The sequence below is a fragment of the Gossypium raimondii genome, chromosome 11 (genome assembly GCF_025698545.1).
Source record: "Gossypium raimondii isolate GPD5lz chromosome 11, ASM2569854v1, whole genome shotgun sequence".
NCBI lineage: Eukaryota > Viridiplantae > Streptophyta > Magnoliopsida > Malvales > Malvaceae > Gossypium > Gossypium raimondii.
In genome coordinates, this window is record NC_068575.1 from 47,792,207 (window position 1) to 47,810,643 (window position 18,437).

At 33.3% G+C, this 18,437-nt stretch overlaps 2 protein-coding genes and 1 long non-coding RNA gene across 3 annotated transcripts; 2 read left to right on the forward strand and 1 right to left on the reverse strand.

The window, feature by feature from the left end:
- Window positions 1-1,086: 1,086 nt before the first annotated feature.
- On the forward strand, window positions 1,087-3,001 carry LOC105803477 (probable inactive leucine-rich repeat receptor kinase XIAO). The gene has a single exon (XM_012635693.2). The coding sequence runs from the start codon at window positions 1,426-1,428 to the stop codon at window positions 2,680-2,682; it is 1,257 nt and encodes a 418-aa protein (XP_012491147.1). The 5' UTR covers window positions 1,087-1,425; the 3' UTR covers window positions 2,683-3,001.
- Window positions 3,002-3,850: 849 nt separating this feature from the next.
- On the reverse strand, window positions 3,851-8,383 carry LOC105803476 (coproporphyrinogen-III oxidase 1, chloroplastic). Its single transcript, XM_012635692.2, has 8 exons — window positions 7,600-8,383; window positions 7,413-7,488; window positions 6,668-6,762; window positions 6,025-6,108; window positions 4,696-4,783; window positions 4,476-4,600; window positions 4,291-4,389; window positions 3,851-4,146 (listed from the first exon to the last, which is right to left on the reverse strand). The coding sequence occupies exons 1-8, from the start codon at window positions 8,134-8,136 to the stop codon at window positions 4,078-4,080; spliced, it is 1,173 nt and encodes a 390-aa protein (XP_012491146.1). The 5' UTR covers window positions 8,137-8,383; the 3' UTR covers window positions 3,851-4,077.
- Window positions 8,384-11,092: 2,709 nt separating this feature from the next.
- LOC128034647 (uncharacterized) lies at window positions 11,093-13,651 on the forward strand. Its single transcript, XR_008190772.1, has 3 exons — window positions 11,093-11,198; window positions 12,257-12,341; window positions 13,144-13,651. It is a non-coding gene; the product is annotated as an uncharacterized LOC128034647 (long non-coding RNA).
- Window positions 13,652-18,437: the final 4,786 nt, after the last annotated feature.

An 18,437-nucleotide genomic window follows, 5' to 3' on the forward strand; every position in this document is an offset into this window, starting at 1 on the left:
AAAAAAAAAATCTTCACTACAAAATAAAAATAGAAACGATGAAAGCGGATATCATTGGCGAAGACCTTTCCCTAACTGAAAGCTATTGGTACGATATCCATTAACCACCACAGTTAAGATACTAAGGTGACACATCTCATAGCGAATTTAACCTAGTTGTTTGCAAAACCTTTTTGTGCATGTTATACTATCCAAAAATCCCCATTCTACTGGGTTAGCGCAAATAAACCATCCCCCTTTCTTTGTTTTTCATAGCATGCATCATTTCAAAAGCTACTAACACATTATCAAAGATTAGTTGTCATGATATAAAAGCACTTTAGGACTCGATAATACAATCACAGATGGCATGCCTTAGTCTATTAACCAAAACCTTTGAAATTATTTTTTATAAAACATTATAAAGACTTATAGGATGAAATTGGCTAATAAACTTAGGATTCTTGATCTTAAGAATAATAACAATATTTATAGAGTAAATATCAGGCAAATCCCTCCCTTCATTAAACACCTCCAAGCAAAAATTTAGAACCCCACTTTCAACTAAATGTCAGTAGTTCTAAAAAAGCATCGTAGGCAGTCGAGTCCAAGAGGATTTGGTGGGATGCATATTTTTAAGGCAGCCACCGCCTCGTCTTCTTAGAAGGATGAAGTCAAGTAGTTATCCATTTTTTCGATTACTTTGCTTGATACCCCATCTAGAACTTATGTAGAATTAGACTATCCTTGTGAGGTGAACAAATTTTGAAAATAGTCTAGAACAATTTGCATCAATTCTTCGTCTTGTTTTTATGTTGATGCTTTGTAAGTATATTTGTATAGTTGAAACCAAAATCAAAATTTCATTTATATATTAAATCAAAATTAAATTTATATTTATACAATTGCACCAAAATAAAATTTTGAAATCACATTCTACATCAAATCAAAATTTAATGTAATTTTAAGATTTATTTGAAATTTGGTATAATTAAAACAATATTTTGTTACATTTAAATTTTAAGGCAAAACAAAAGACTTTGGTCCGTACGTCCCCTTCCCAATTCCGACCACTAATTTTAGAACAAAAAAACACATACAAGTTGACCCCATTCTCACTTCTTCCGACCTCCGTTGCCTCCCTCTCCTTCTTCTCCCCTGTCATTTTCCTTCTCTACGCTACTATCACTTATTTTAATTATTATTACATGGTCCTGGTTTAATGTCTTTTCGATTTATTGTCGCCATTTCCATTTGTTGAGCTAAACTATTATTTATTGGCCTCTCTTGGATCTCATTCATTCAGCTTTAAAATATAAATTCTTCTAAATGCATAATTAATAAATTCACGTACGTCCACCGTCTGTCCCTCCTTCCCTCCTTTCTCTCTTAAAGACTTATGAGCTTGTTTTTCAGGGTATTTTCTTTTTTGTGTTTGATTCAGCAATGGCTTACCAGTACCAGCCATGTTTTTTCCTTCTTTTTCTGCTGTTTTCCGTCAATGCGTCTGTTCTAGCATTTCAGCAACGACCCAAGATCAGCGCCGTTGATCTGGCGGCGCTGTCAGCGATCAAAGACAGTCTGACAGACATTCCAGGCTCAAGATTCTTCTCCACTTGGGACTTCACCGCACCAGATCCTTGCTCCTCATTCACCGGCGTCACCTGCGGTTTCAACGACCGAGTCACCATTCTGTCGCTCGGCACTGGCCTTTCCGACTCGCCTGGCCTCGCTGGCTCCCTCTCCCCCGCTCTTTCCAACCTTACCCAGCTAACCCAACTCATCCTCTTCCCTGGTCTCGTCACCGGTCCCATCCCCCCCCAACTGGGTCAACTCACTAGTCTTCGAGTCATTTCCTTGACCAACAACCGCTTAACAGGACCCATACCACCCTCCTTTTCTACTCTCCCCTTCTTGCACACTCTGGATCTGAGTTCAAACCGGCTCACCGGGTCCATCCCGCCAGGCCTCACGAAGCTTCCATCTTTAAAAGTCATGGTGTTGAGCTGGAACGAGTTAACAGGGGAGTTACCCAGAACAGTGTCGGCGCAGTTATTACACTTAGATTTGAAGAAGAACAAGATCAGCGGACCGTTGCCAAGGTTACCGTCAACTGTCCGTTACTTGTCAGTGTCGGAGAACTGGATGTGGGGCCCACTCAAGGCCCTGGAATCGCTATCCGAGTTAGTGTACCTGGACGTTAGCATGAACCAATTCAGTGGGCCCATCCCGTCTTCACTCTTCTTAAACCCCTCCCTCACTTCACTGTTTTTGCAACGGAACAATTTATCGGGTGGCCTCCCATCATCAATCAAGATGGACCCCACCTTCCAATCCTACGGCGGCAAGGGATCCATCGTGGACTTGAGCCATAACTTCATCACGGGGGATATAACCCCCTTCTTGGCTGGGGTGGAGACTCTCTTCTTGAACAATAACCATCTCACTGGGTCTGTACCTGAGGAGTACGTGAAAAGCGTGTACGACGGCACCACCAAAACTTTGTATTTGCAGCATAACTATCTATCCGGATTCCCATTACCTCAAGGTTCCACTCTGCCTGATACCGTCTCCTTGTGCTTGTCCTATAATTGCATGGTGCCGCCCGTTGGGATATCAGCCTGCCCGGCCAGTGCCGGAAGCCAGCCCTCCAGGCCGCAATCGCAATGTTCCGTATTCACCCATCGTGGCTCCACCAACTGACATCAGGATAAGGTGGATATGGTTATACGTTTCACATTACTAGAAGCAATATTAAGAGTGTGTGTAACTTATATTACTACCATATAGGTATTTTTTTTTTTAATTTATATAATTTGTTTTAAGGATGAGTTATATAAAAAGTGAAAAAGAAAGGTTTTATTAGCAGCCCTGCTTCTCTTATACTTAACCCCTCCCCACCCCTCAATGTAATCGTATTTTATTTGGGTTACTTTTTTTTATTATAAATTTTGACTTGACTTGTTAATAATTCATAGTTTTTAATATATTTATTTTGTTTGATATTGATTTCATACGAAAATTTAATAAATTCCGCTGCTATGATTTCATACATCAAGGATGATGTAGGTGGTCACTTATTTGGGATGTCCGAGGGAGTTTTAGAAACCAATGAGTGAATGTTGGTTAAAGTGAGTGGGTGCTGCGCACTGTCCATATCATTCACCGCTCTGTTAACATCTCTTGCAACTTGCAATCTAATTTGTAACCAAATACAATTATAGTTATAACATAAAAATAAAATTTTCAGTTCAATTATAATAAATAAAGTTCTTTGAACCCCATATAATGGTTTGATGGTTAAGAATGTTCAGCACTCTATGTGTAGCGTTTATTGTTCGGGCTTTACCCTATTATTATAATTTATGAAAATCCTTTTTTACATTGAATGTGACAAAAGTTAGTTTTAATCATTTAAAAGAATAAAAGACCTAAATACTTGACTTTTATTTCCTTTTAATTATATATATATATTGCTAATATCATTTGAGTTGAAGCTTTGATAAATAAATAAAGAAAATATAAACCAACAGAAATGAGTTGTAAAAGAGAAATATAGGTTTTTATATAATTAAAAATCAAAAAGGAAGAGAAAGTAAATTAGTGAGAAAAGGGGAAAATGACATAAGCGAAGGAGAGGGAGACAAGCGGGCCAACCGTCAAAACTTTGAAACCAATCCATAACCGGATTGGATTAGATTCTACTCAAAAAAATATTTAATAAATCCGAGAAATAATTTGAGTTTGAGTCGAATTGAATTTTAAAATTCGAATCATTTGAATAACAAATTTGTGTAAATATCCATTTATTCCTTGTCAATTTTTTTAAAAAAAAAAATCTCATTATATCTGCTCTTTTTAATACAATATCTAGAACTACCCACAGACAATATTATTATTAACAATAAGCTACCGTTAGGCTCTGAACAATGTGTAAATTACAGGAAAAAGTAAGCACCCACATTCACATGATTTTACAACACGAGTGAGTTCCCTAAACCCTTAACACCAGAAAACAATGAAAGCCTAACTTATACAACATATGCAATATGAAATACCACCTTCAAAGAAAAATAAAAAATATTCAACCACTAAGTCTCAAATCCATTCCTTGGGATTCATGCACGCATCTAATAGTTTCCACTCTTCACCTCCTTCTTTTGGTTTCTGTATGTCCAACACAAATTATATATTTGGCAGTTACAGTTATGGCTTCTCATTAACATAAATCAGTCAACATTATTTGCAAATAATGGGAATATTTTTTCCTTGGAGGGAGGGGAAAAAGGAAAATGAGGGAAGAAAGCTTACATGATCGTATTCCCACCGTGCCGTTAAAGGGAGAGAGACGAGAATGCTTTCAATTCGACCTCCAGTCTTCAGTCCAAACGTTGTACCTCGATCATATACCTTTTATTAACAAATCAAATTAAGTTGATTAAGAGATGTCTACAAAGTCAAAATCTCTCCAGTTTAGTTATAGGTAGATATGATACCAAGTTGAATTCAATGTAGCGGCCCCTTCGCAATTGTTGCCATGCCTTGTGGCTCTCAGTGAATGGTGTATTCTTCCTTTTCTCAACAATGGGTACGTATGCAGGAACCACGGAATTCGCACATTCTGCAAATAGATAGCATTAGAGAAATTGAAGGCCAATCGGAATCACTATTTATATGTGGCTAACACCCAATGATTAATCTCCTTCCTGAGTATACCAGTGGCAAATGAAAGAAGCATCTCTTGATCATTGTCATTTAGATCATCAAAAAATATTCCCCCAAGCCCTCGTCTCTCATCTCGATGCTACATAGAGCAAAAGCAGACATAAAGATTTAACAATTTCATCCATGATAAAGGAGGAGAAAATTGTAAACGTATGGTATTAGTCAATGTGAAAAAAACTGACTATATATAATAGCTTTCAGAACAAATATATGATCACCACACAGGCTAGGCTACTGATATCACTCAAAGTTAAATGTCTATCATACTGTAGATGACTGTTTTCAGCAAGAGATATATCCAAATTGATACACTTTTTGCACTGAATTTTAAAATATGATATAATATCTGACTCCATGTCCTTTTACATTAAATAAAAAGTAAAAAGATAAACAATATCAATCTTAAAATAAAAAATAAAAGTAAAGAAATCAAAACCCTTAGATCATGGCAAACAATATTCATCGTCAGATATCTATTGAAGGAAAACTCTAGTGGGACAGAAGAAGAATTCAAGAACATCGTTTCAGTAAACATAAAATTAACACCAACCAAATCAAGAACGAATTAAGGCAAAATGTTTTAGTAAATATTTTGAACATACTGTGAAACATATAGTTGCTAGTTCAAAGGTGGCAAGCACAGCTTAGGGTAGGTATTATGCATGCACTTATAAGTTCAAACTTCAAAGTGGGCTTTATGCTATCTACAATTTGTTAAAAAATAAAAAACAATATTTCTTATGCCCATGAATAAGTTAGTAAAAGCAGGGCAAAGGTGAGTTTATGTAAGCTGGATTGACAGGCAATTCAAGTCAAAAGAATGCACATAACATTATGGTTTGGATGGATGAGTACCCTGAGTGCCATAAACCAGAATTGTCCATCATTATTGTGGTCTATTCATAAGGAGCTCTTTTTGGACAAAACCTGAACACATCCACCCTTCGACTAAAGAGTGACCAAATACCATCGATGTTGTTGAAAGGACAAGCTGAAATCTAGACCCTTAAATTGCCTAGTGCGTAAGGCAAAAAAGAAGCACTCACCCTAGTGAAGTAAACCTCTAGTTTATAAAAACTTAAATACATACACAAGGAAATTCCATTTATTACATATAATAAGCCTGAATATGTAATTTGAAATTTTATTCCAGAATTTGCTTCATCACACTCTTAATACTTTGCTGCCAACCCAAACATCAAGTAAAATCATCACAGAGAAAAACATACATATATATTCAAATTCTATACACATAATTATAAAACTCAGAAAATAAATGAGAAATGCATATAACACCAAAAAGGTCTGGCAAGATAATACCTTAATGTAAAAGTAGTCATCGCACCATTTTTTGAATCGAGGATAAAAGGATGGATCAAATTTGTCACATGCCTTTTTTTGTATCTACAAAAGAAGGACAATGTTTTTTTTTATTGAAAAAGAAGGCCAATGTTAGCAAAAGAACAACCGGCAAAATATTTCATTTATTCAAATACTATTTTACAAGGATAGAACTAATTTTAACACACACATACACTGGTATTTATAGAACACTGTAGTTATCTTTAGACCGACATGCGCAGTGCATTGACAGTTTTAAACATTTGTCTCCAGTCTACCTATCAATCTATAACCCATATATATATATATATATCAAATCCATGTGCTTTAAGGTAAATCCATATATATCAAATTTAGAGAAATCTTGAAATAAGAAGGTTCTTTTCAAATCCCTTCTTTGATAAAATCAATACTTTACTTTCTCAAAGTGGGACAACTAGAATTAGAACTAATTTAATTGCTTGAGCTCCTCCATATCTTAATAGTGCCAAATGCAGAAGTCTGAAGCTTTACTGGTTGGTAAAATAGAGAAAACTTTTGCCACGAGAACAAGAAACTCATGATTTTTTTTTCTTTTGAAAAGAAAAAGACATAAGAAATAAAGAATTGAAATTCAACTCACTGAATGGAAGTGCTTGACATCCTCCTCAAAGATGTAAGATGGAGTCAAATCAGTTCCACCCCCAAACCACCATTGCCTTGGAGCTCCAGGAGCATCTGCAAATTTTCAAGTCACTGACTAAACTTAAACCACTTATCTTTGAAGCACGAAAGAGACTAATGTAGAGAATAATCACAAAGTATCGCAAATGCAACTAAAGAAAATCAAGGCAATTTGAAAATTTTTTAATCAAGGAACTTTGTTTTTTTTTTTGGGGGATATTGGGGACCTACCTCATTTTTGTTTATGAAAACAAGTACCAAAGCAAACCACAAAGCATAATATTCATCACTACCGAATAGCAAACAAGTAGAGAATAAAATTTTTGCTTGATTAATATGCTGATGGTAACTCAAGTCTAAGCTAATGGGATTATTGGGAGCCATTTCCAGGAATCAGATTACAACATAAACTGGCCAAACTCTGATGAACTCAGAGAACTCATTACAAAAATGAGGATACAATATATCACTTTGTTGATAAATGAGGATACAATTTATCAGCTGAGAATTCAAATATTTGTGTCATGCTAGTAGATTTTCTCAGTGTCATAATGTTCAAAGCAGTTTAGATTTATATCACTTTTTGACAAGCTAATAATTTTTATTATATAGATTTTGATATTTTCATGTTTCCAACATTTAAACTACCATTTTAGCATTCCCAAATCAACAACTTTAACAATAACTATGGATAAAGTAAGTACCTTTGGGAGCATCTGTTTCGAAATATCTGTAGTTAAAATGCAGCGTAGGAGCAAAGGGGTTCTTGGGATGCAAAACCTGAAAAGTGGAGAAAACCAGAATGTTATAATTATCAGCAATTTCTTTTTGCTATGGAATTGCACCAAAACATTGAGGCAAAGAAAGGAAATTCAAAAAGTTACTAAATACCGAGCTGATCCCAGCAGCGAAAAAGGGAACGGGACCGGGCTTCTGATCAGTGACATTAGCCTTGGCAGCTCGATAAGCTTCAGGGGGCATAACTCCGTAAACAACAGAGATATTGACACCAGCCTTCTCGAAAACGTCACCGTCTTGCAACACTCGACTAATTCCTCCACCGCCTCCGGGCCTCGTCCAAGCGTCCTCCTTGAACTTCCCCGCTCCGTCGACAGCCTCGAGGGCGCCGCAGACGCTGTCCTGCACCTCCATTATCATGCGCAGGAAGCGGGACCTGACGGAACCGTCATCTAGGCCGTCGGTTTCACGGAGGAAAGAGTGGGGGCGGTGGGAGATGAGAGTTTCTTTCTCGATGGAAACGGCGGAGCATGTCATGAGTCTGCGGGTGGGAGTGACATTGATAAGCCTGGTGAAGGGGAAGGATGGGCAGAAGCCTAATTGGGTTTTCTTGGGAGAAGAGTAAGAAGAAAATGGGAAGAGACATAGGGAAGAAGAAGAAGAGAGAGCGGCTGTGGGAGGTGGCGGCATTGCAAAGGATGAAAACGCCAAAACCGCAAACAAAAACTTAAAAAAGAACACTTAAGGATGAATTGGGAACAAAAATCAGTTGGAGTTAGAACGAGAGAGAGATCATATAAAAAGGGAAAAGCGTAGGAGTCGGCCCACAGTGTGCGAATGGTTCCGCCATTGGTATTTTAGAGTTACTCTACTGATTTAGTCAAAACCCACCACCCTCCCCAAGCAAACAAACCATCCATTGGATTTCATTTTCCGCTCGACTCATCTCTCTCTTTTTTATATTACCATCTAAACTTCTTACTTAATTATTTATTTTATATTATATTTTAAACTCTTTTTTTTTTTGTTTAATAACTTATTTTTATTCTATTTTTGCAATTTTCGTCTTTCAAATTTAATTCTCACAATTGTTTTTTTATTTATTCACTCAACCTATTTAAATTTTTTTATTTGGGTACTTAATTTTTTTATCACAACAAAAGGTACATAAATTATTCTTTTCCTAAGTTAATACATTAGTTAGTCAAATTGTTACATTTTCAGTCAAACCGTTAAGTTTTTAAAAAGAGTCTTAACCTATAAATTGGTGCCTAAAATATGTTTTTTTTTCTCATTTTCATACTTAAATACTTTTAAATAAAAATAAAAATATATTTAAAATAGAGAAAATTGCTTTAACTATTTTTTTAACTTGGTTCAATCAGCATGTATCGGTTCGAACCTCACCTTCTTGCTAATACTCCATTGGTTCCCAATCCAATAGGTCTAGTTTTGGAAACATTGGTTTTGATCAATGAATTAACTTTTTCTATCCCATCAAGTAAAGCAAGTAGGCAATTAAGTTCAACAACAAAATTAATTGCTAGCATCACGATCTCGGAAGGATAAATTTTGAGTATTGTTGGAATTGCTAAACATTATAAAGCAAAAAAAAGGGAAAAAAAAAGAGAAAACAATTTGTCACCAAAGTAGCAACTTGGGGAAAAAAGATAGTTTAAGTATCACTTGTGACAAAAAATTTAGAAAAATAATAATTTAAGTATCAATTTGTGGGTTAAATCTTTTTATATATTAAATCATCTCAATACTTACAACTATTCTGCTCGATTTGGATACTTTTATCTCAACCCCCACATAACATGATTTCCACTATTGGGATATTATCTTGATCTCAAGTCTAATGGATGTGGACGTCTTCTTCTTCATAAAACTTAAGATTGACCTCCACACTATAAGCGTGGAGGTTATTGTCGGATTTCTGCTACACCTTCCTCTATAAATGCATTTTAAACATTTTAAATTGAAACATTTAATAAATGCTCGTTCAACCTAATCAAGTTTGACTCCAAATTTAATCGAAATCAACTTTGCTCTTTTGATTTAGATGCCTTGAGTGAACATTGTCTTTTATAAGTGTTTAAGCATTTTTTTAAATAAAAAAACTTCTACACTAACTGTAAATAAGGTTAATGCGATTTTAATAAAAGCTATTTAGGGTTAATCTAAATGATGCTATTGAAAGTGGTAGTGAGTTGGTTTGTGTACCGGTTAGGATGTTGATGTTATGATTTGTTGTTTATAAATGCTATATTAACTTTCTTTTGAATTTTCCTTAAAAAGTAAATAAATAATTTTAATTTATTTGATAGAATAAAATAAAATTATAAAATTAAACAAACAAATTATATAGAATCTAATATAATTAAACAAATACATGGCACAAACCTATATGATCATACGTTCGATGGTAGCACTACTTAACCAAATATTGAGCTTAATCTTGATCTTCATTGAGGTAGAAAAATAAACTCATCACCTAAGTGTCTCATCGGTGAGTAATAATGTAATAAATTCGAAGAAAAATTCAAGATGACATCTTTCCATTATTTTAACTTATATATTAGGATTAGTAATTACTTAATTTGGTTTAATTAAAATTAAGTAAACTTAATTGACTTAAACCATCATTAACTAAATACAAGTGGAATCTTCCATCATCAAGCACTAACATATATTTCAAAATGGTTTAATTTTCATTTTAACATTTGGTTAATTGCAATTTAAATCCTTAAGTTTCGCCAATTAAAAATCTATAGAGATAAGACTTTTACAATTTAGTCCCTGTACCCTAATTAAGCAATTAATTTAACAAATTATCGAACCAAACTTTAATAAACTATTATGCTAACTCTATAAGTATTTATATTTAATATTTACAGATCTGGTTTACGAAAATAGGGTTCCAAAATCGCCTTTTTCAGTACCACTGAAAATTGGGTTGTCACACGATATCATTTACCATTTATTGCGCTATGAATTCCACTATTGTAAATGAAGCTATGCCATGTAAAAGTCATATACCCAATGTACCAACTTCCAACTCTAATATCAATTGAACTCAGGCTTTCAGTACATCAAAGTATTTGAGTCAAGTACATGCACGCATAGTCAATCATGTAATGGCCCAAATTTAAAATTATCGGAATAGTGGTTTCGTAACCACAAATCCAATTTAAAGAGAAATTTATTTTAATATTTTTGCATGAATATTGATATGATAGGAAAAATCGTATGAAAATATCGATAGAAAAATTTTCTTGATTAAGCGGTTAGTTAGAAAAAGAAATTATTGAAGAAATTAGGTAAAATAAGATATCGAGACTTGATCTCAGAAACCGAGTCAAAAATATTTTTATAAATATTTATGAAGTGTTAGTAATATGGTATTAAAATTTCGTTAGAAAATTTTAATGTTTGGGTAGTCAATTAAGTAAAAAGGACTAAATTGAAAAAGGTGTAAAAGTTACTAGAGGGATTAAATAGCTCCATTGTGAAATGAGGAGGGACATAAATTGAAAATAACCCCAAAAGGAGATATTTTGGGCGGCATACGCTGAGAAAAATCAGGAGAATTGAAGAAATAAGGGTAAAATTGGAATATTACAAAATTTGCTTTAAAAGTTAGAACTAAAGTGGAATTATCTAGATTTCTCTTTATTTTTCTGCATTCCCATCAGCCAAAAATGTCCTAAGGGTTTCTTCAAGCTGGTTTTTCATAATTTTTGCACCAAGTGAGTTAATTCTTGCCTTTTTCTTGTAATTTTTGTGTTTCTAAGACTTTTACAACTAGGTCCTATTACTAAATTCATTAGTTTTTGATTTTATGAATGAATTTGAAAGTTTCTATGAATATGTGCTGGAATTTTATGAGGAAATAGGATGAAATTGATGATTTAATTTGTTTATGAGATGATTTTATTAGGTAATTCCAATAGAAATTGATTTGTAGGACCTAATTGTGAAAAAGTTTGGAATTAAAGTTTAGTGCTGAAATTCTGATTTCCAAAGGTTATAAGGTAGTTTAAAGTGATATAATAAAGTGTTGATTGAGAAAAATCAGCTCAATTGAGAGGTTAATTGAGCAGGGACGAAATTATCATTGTTGAAAGTTTAAGGGAAAAATGGTAATTAACACCATGCACTAAAACAGTTTTGGACAGCAGCAGTACTCTGACTTTGAAAAATCACCAAAAATTGTAGAGATAGAATTAGAGGATGAATAAAATATGAAATTAAAGCTTATTGAGTCTAGTTTCTTATAAAAGAAACGGTGTAAGAAATGGAATTGTAAATCATGAGATATAATAGATTTTGTGAGACAAGGTCAGAATGAATTCGGGTTCCCCTGTTTTGACTTTTGAAAATCATTAAAAATTGTACAAAAATTATTATGAGTTATAATTTATATGCTTAGAATCCTTAATGAGTCTATTTTCTGAAGAAATAAAGGGAAGCATCATCCTAATTCTGTACAGTGAGATAATTAATTTTTAGTGAAGAGGGGTCAGAACTGTCATACAGTGAAACAGGGGAAACTTTAAAGAATAAACTGTACTTATTGGCTAAACCAAAAATTCTGAAATTTTTATGGTAAGAAGATATGTGAGTCTAGTTTTAGGTAAAATTAACGGATCTTAATTTGGAGTTCTTTAGCTCAAGATATAAATAATTTAGTGACTGTGACTCAGTGAAGCAGCTTTGAATGCACTATAAATAATAATGGAATTGTAGAGAAAGTTACATATGAACATGAAATGTATTAGATTAATGATTAAATTTATTTATTTAGATCCGGAAAATTAAAATACGAAGCAAGATCGAGGAAAAGAAAAAGTTCGGGATTAGTAGATTTTTGGTTATGAACAAGTGTCGAGGTAAGTTCGTGTAACTTGAATTATATTCATAAATGCTTGAAATGTTTGTTATTGATGTGAATATGAGTTGGATGTTTATTGTATGATAATTGATGAAGTATTGATATTCTTGATGAAAAGAGAAAATAAATCCCGGTTGAATGAAAGGAAAAATTCGATGGATCTCTGAAAAGGAATTGACGGTAAAAAGGATCTAGCCCGGACGGGTGATCCTATCCTGATATAGCCCTCCCGAAGAATATGTGGAAAATGGATTTAGCCCGGACGGGTAATCCGAATTAGGGTCTGAATTTAGCCTGGACTGGTAATTCAGATCCAAGCTCATTAGAGTAATTGTCGTTGCAGGGGATTTAGCCTGGACTGGTAATCCCGACAATACTCTGTGAGTTTATATTACAGGGGATTTAGCCTGGACTGGTAATCCCGCTGTAAGGATGAGGTTCGCGGGAGTGTGCTCTCTGAAATGGAAATGTGCGCACATGAATATGAATTGACGGACCCGGATTTGTACACTTAGGTGTACCCCTGAATATCCATCGAAATTCCAAGTAGTTCAACGGGATAAATATGGAAAAATAACAAGGAAATGGAAATCATGGAATTGATGAGCTCATCAATCATTTATCTTTGTAATGAATTTGTATGAGGTTGAGTTTGTATGTGATAGGTATATGTTTATGTGAATTGGATGTGTGCTTGTGTTATTAAATGATGGATGTATAAGTATGGTAAGTATAATTCCTGTTGCATGAACTTACTAAGCACAAAGTGCTTACCCTGTTTCTTTTTCCCCTGTTTGTAGAGTTAAGAGCTCGGAGGTCGGATTTGGTTGGAGACACATCACACTATCAATCTCGAGATCTCGGTACATAAAGGAACTTTATTTTGGAAATTAATGGCATGTATAAGCTAGTAAATTAGATGTTAATGTGAAATGAATGTATGGTTAGCCATTGGTATGGCTAACAAATTTTGGTTTTGGTATGTGATGAAATTATCTTATGAATATGATAAATCTATCTTGAAAAAAAAATTCGGTAAAATCTGGTAATGCCTCATACTCTATTTCGGCGACGAGTACGGGTAGGGGGTATTACAAATCACATGCTCAGGATTTAGGTAAGCCACACTATGAATGTCACAAGTGAATAAATCTATATAAAATCTAGAACTTAATTCAACTTGGGTCCTATCTAATGTATTGTCACTCCAAAGAATCACATCTATGTCTCTATCTTTTAGGAGTCATCCATTTTGATACCCAAGACAATGTATCTTCTCAATTGAATTTAACAGACGACATAATAGCCTACTATGGACTATTTAAATTAACTACTAATATAAGTAGTTTTCTCGCATTATTTAACTACTAATATAAGTAGTTTTCTCGCATTATGATCCTGCCATATAATACAACTTAATACAAGTTAAACGTTAAGTAATCAATGAGTCAATATTTGCTTGTTTATTTTGCTTTGCGTGCAAAAACCATTAAGGACAAATACAAACAATATTAATGTAAATGTTGGAATTTTATTAAACTAATCTGTTTGAAAAATTACAATGGCATATAAAGAAAAACTACACTAAAGGCACTAGATCCCAACAATCTCCCATTTACCCTAGTGAAGTAAATGAATATATTGTAACACCCCTCACCCGATCCTATCGTCAGGTCCGAATTACGGAATGCTAAATTCGTTTTTGGAGCAACTAGAGTAAAAAAACACAGTAAATAATATTTTACATATGCAGTTAAACATCAATCACAATCTATTTATAATAAACAATCAATTTTGTGTCTTAATCGAGCTTACGAAAGCTCTTTTGTCAACCCGAACTCGAAATAGGACCAAATTGTAAAATTTTAAAAGTTCAGGGTCAACTGTGTGATGTCATCCCTTCTATGTCGTGATGTTGTCAAAAAAATTTTTCACATTGCGACCTCAGGCCACTTGACGTCGCGACGTTACATATTGTCGGTCAACGTTGCGATGAGGAAAGATACTCGTTGGGACGGGGACCCTGTTTTTGGTAAAAATGAACCATTTGGTACCTATTCCAAGTTTCCAACAACAACCATTCAACATATCTACCACATACCAATTCCATTTGAATCAAAACATACCAAATGAGTTCAAACATACAATTTCAACTTCATATTAAACATTCCATACCTATTCATCAATTAAACTTAACAATTCAATGCCATGGAATACATATCAACCAAGATATCCAAATTCCAAACCTTACCTATGCCATACCAATTTGAAAAATACCATTTCACCTTATCTTCATACATTTATGTTCATTTTATCAACATGAACCAAATCAACCATTCAACAATACATATATCAAGCATACCAGTCAAACATACCATTTCAACTAAGTATCATTTTAGCCATTCTACTTATCTCATTTCACCATATTAAATATACCAAGTTCAAAAGATTCATGATCCTCCTTTCCAAAGACATCAAACATTGCTTAGGTATGCATTACTAGTTCATATACTTTGCTTAACATTCAAAAATCAACATTTGCCATAATCATCCCAAACCTTTTAATTCACCATAACTTGTATACATATTATATATATATACATGCCAAAATCTTAGACTCAAAAAGACCAAATAGCTACTGACTCAGTAATAGTGTGAGCTCTAAGACGACCCGACTTGACATGTTCTGCAGTGTGACAATCTATAAGGAAAAGAGAAAGCAAACTAGGTAAACATATAAATTGCTTAGCAAGTGCATAGACATTAAACAAAACTTACCTTATCTTTCAATTAAATACTATAAGCTACCATAATTTTGGCATAGTTTGGCTAGACATGGCAAATCACAACATCAACAAGGTGAGCATTAGTTTAAAATGAATCCACATATAAAACCACAAGTGTTCAATATGCCAATTCATGACACATTAGATAACAATTTCAAGCTCATTCAATCAAGAGATAATATAATCACATACATGTCTAAAATGTTATTTCAATTACATTGTTCATGATCAATTCAACATTTATCTTTTTAACAAGTTCATTCCATTTCATTTCAATTTCTCGTTTCCACCTTAATCGTTTCACCCGATGAACCTTAGTAAACGGGGTCGGATACACATGTATCTACACCACACCAGTTACTCGTCTGATCTAAATATATATATCCGTCTGGGCTAAACCTTTAAAACGACATCAAGTTACTCATCTGGGCTAAACCTATGTCATATGTATTTATAAGTCCGCAACAAATGTTGGATCTCAGTAATATATGTAATCAATCCCGTATAAGCGCGCACAAGACCCTTTTAGCATGCCAATTGTATCCTAACATTTACTAAGTTCACATGGACATCTTTAACACATGTAAACATTTCTTTTCAATTTAGTCTAATTCTAGCATTTTGAACCAATTCACAACCAAACACATAAATAATTACAAATCAAATATACAACAACCTATATAAAAAAAAAATCATATAAACTTACCTGATCAAAACAACAAACAAGTTGAATCTTCAGGGACTAATAAACAATTTTAGCTTTTCATCGATTATCTCCGATTTGATCCAATTCTTGATCTATACAATTATTCCATTCAATTTATCAATACGAAACATTTATACATTATGTAATGACATGTATGAACCTATATAATCTTATTTTTATACCCTTAAGGTTTTACATTTTTCAATTTAGTCCCGACATCAAAATAACCATATCTTTTAATTTTGAGTCTCGATTTAAAACCGACTTTAATTACATCATTTAGAGACCCTATACTATCTATTTATACCAAAATTTCACAAAAATTAGATTTTATTCACTTTAGTCCTTATGTACAAAACTATCAAGTAAATGTTACAATCTAGTCCTTTTCATAATCTAAGCTTAAAATCTATCAATTTAACATCAATTTCTTCAAGAAATAAACAATTAAAACTTTAAAAATTTTGCAAATTGGTACATGAGCTAGCTAAATCAAGCTACCATGACCTCAAAAACATATAAATTACAAAAAAAAAAACTTGAAAATACCTTAAAATTGAGGGCCAAAAGTTTAAAGCTTTGAAACCCTTTTATCCCCTTTTTTTTTCTTAGGTTGGATGGTTGAAGAAGAAAAAGATGAGCATCTCCACTTAAATTTGTTATATATACTTTAATTAAAATCGTAATCACCTAATTAAATTAACTTAATCCATCATTAACAATTATAAGTGGAATCTTTCATCATCAAGCATTAACTTATAATAAAAAATGGTTTAATTACCATTTTGGACCTTGGACTAATTGCACTTTAATTCCCTAAGTCTTTGGCCAATTAAAAACTTATAGCGAAAAGACTTTTACAATTTAGTCCTTATACCTTAATAAGCAATTAATTCAGCAATTAATTCCACATTGTATAACATTCTGCCCCCTTGACCAATTGTATTGCATATAATTCACCCCCTTAAGCCTAGGGGTGTGCAAATTTCGGGTAAAACCGAATTAATTTGGTTAACTGGCTGAATTCGGTTAATCGATCGGTTAATCGATCAGTTAACCGAATTAATTTGGTTGGGGGTCGGTTAATAACTTTTTGAAAGTTTGATTAATGGTTAATTCGGTTCAAAATCGGTTAATTAATCGAAAATTTATAGTTTTTATATACATTTTACATATATTAAATTCAGTTAAATTTTTATATGTTTTATACTTGTTTTAACCAAAAAACAAAAACAAAAAACATATAAATTTCGGTTAATTTGGTTAACCGACAGAATTAACTGAAATAGTTCGGTTTGGTTAATTTTTTTTAAAAATTTTTGGTTTGATTAATGGTTAAGGGTTTAAAAGGGTCTATTAATTCGATTAATGGTTATTCGGGTCGGTTAACGAATTGAACACCCCTATTTAAGCCATAAGGTTATACTTTATATTAACAAAGTATTTGTCAATTTTTAATTGTATAACTTGAATAATAATAAAATATTAATGTATGATGGGCCTTGAAACACTAAGCTTAGAAACCCAATATGGACTTTAAAGCCAAATTACAGAATTAATCGATTTGGCCTATACCCATACATATTAGGTTAGTGACTTTTTTATGTTAAAAAAAGGTCATTTGGATTTAGAAGTTTCGCCCCCCTTGGACTAAAATCCTGGATCCATCCCTGTTTCTAATCAATATGTTTTATTCGTTTATGATTTCTCATTTTCTTAGTATTAGCTATTGTCACATTGTCATCGCAATACAATGTAATAGTTTTCTCCATACTAGGAACGACTTCGACATCAGCAAGGAACTTCCGAAGTCAAATTGCTTCTTTTGTTACTTCAAAAGCAACCACATATTTGACCTCCATAGTGGAGCCAACACTACAACTTTGCCCAACACTTCATCATACCATGGCTCTGTTGTCTATTGCAAAAACACAACACGACATCAATTTCCACGAATCCAGATACATTTGAAAGTCAAAGCTTGTATATCCAATGAGAGTTAAGCCCCCTCCAGAATATACTAACGTATAATCTCTCATTCTCCGTAAACATTTGAGTATGTGCTTAACAAATTGCAGGCGTTTTAGACCAGGATTTACCTGATATAGACTTACCAATTCTACTACAAAACAAATATTTGGACGTGTGCATAACATTGCATACATGAGACTTCTTACTAACAAAGAATATAAAACCTTTCTCATATGCTCACTTTCTTCCATTGTCTTGGGACAATTCTCTAAAAGAAGATAAAAGCTAATACAGGAGGTTGTGTACCTTTCTTTGAATCAGCTATAACAAAATATTACAATATCTTGTTCATGTATAAAGTTTGTGATAAAACCATCACTTTATTATTTCAATCCTTAAGGATTCTATGGGTTCCACAAGTTCTCACATTAGATTGAATTTCATAAAATCTATCTCTACATTGCTTCATCAAATTTGAAATATAGAATTTTGTGATAACACATGTATCCAAGATTTGGAATACGAATTCTTTGATTTATTTCAATTAAAACAAATTCTATTGCAAACCAAACGTGAGATGATTTTTTTTATTCCATTATCGCAGTTCTCTTTAAAAAAATAAGGATATTTC

Bases quoted from the DNA above. Each gene is read 5' to 3' on its own strand.
- LOC105803477 (XM_012635693.2), top strand. From the start codon at position 1,426: ATGGCTTACCAGTACCAGCCATGTTTTTTCCTTCTTTTTCTGCTGTTT.
- LOC105803476 (XM_012635692.2), bottom strand. From the start codon at position 8,136: ATGCCGCCACCTCCCACAGCCGCTCTCTCTTCTTCTTCTTCCCTATGT. The intron at 4,601-4,695 runs GTATACTCAGGA...ATCTATTTGCAG, and splicing joins GCTTCTTTCATTTGCCACTG to AATGTGCGAATTCCGTGGTT. The intron at 4,390-4,475 runs GTATCATATCTA...TGTTAATAAAAG, and splicing joins GCTACATTGAATTCAACTTG to GTATATGATCGAGGTACAAC.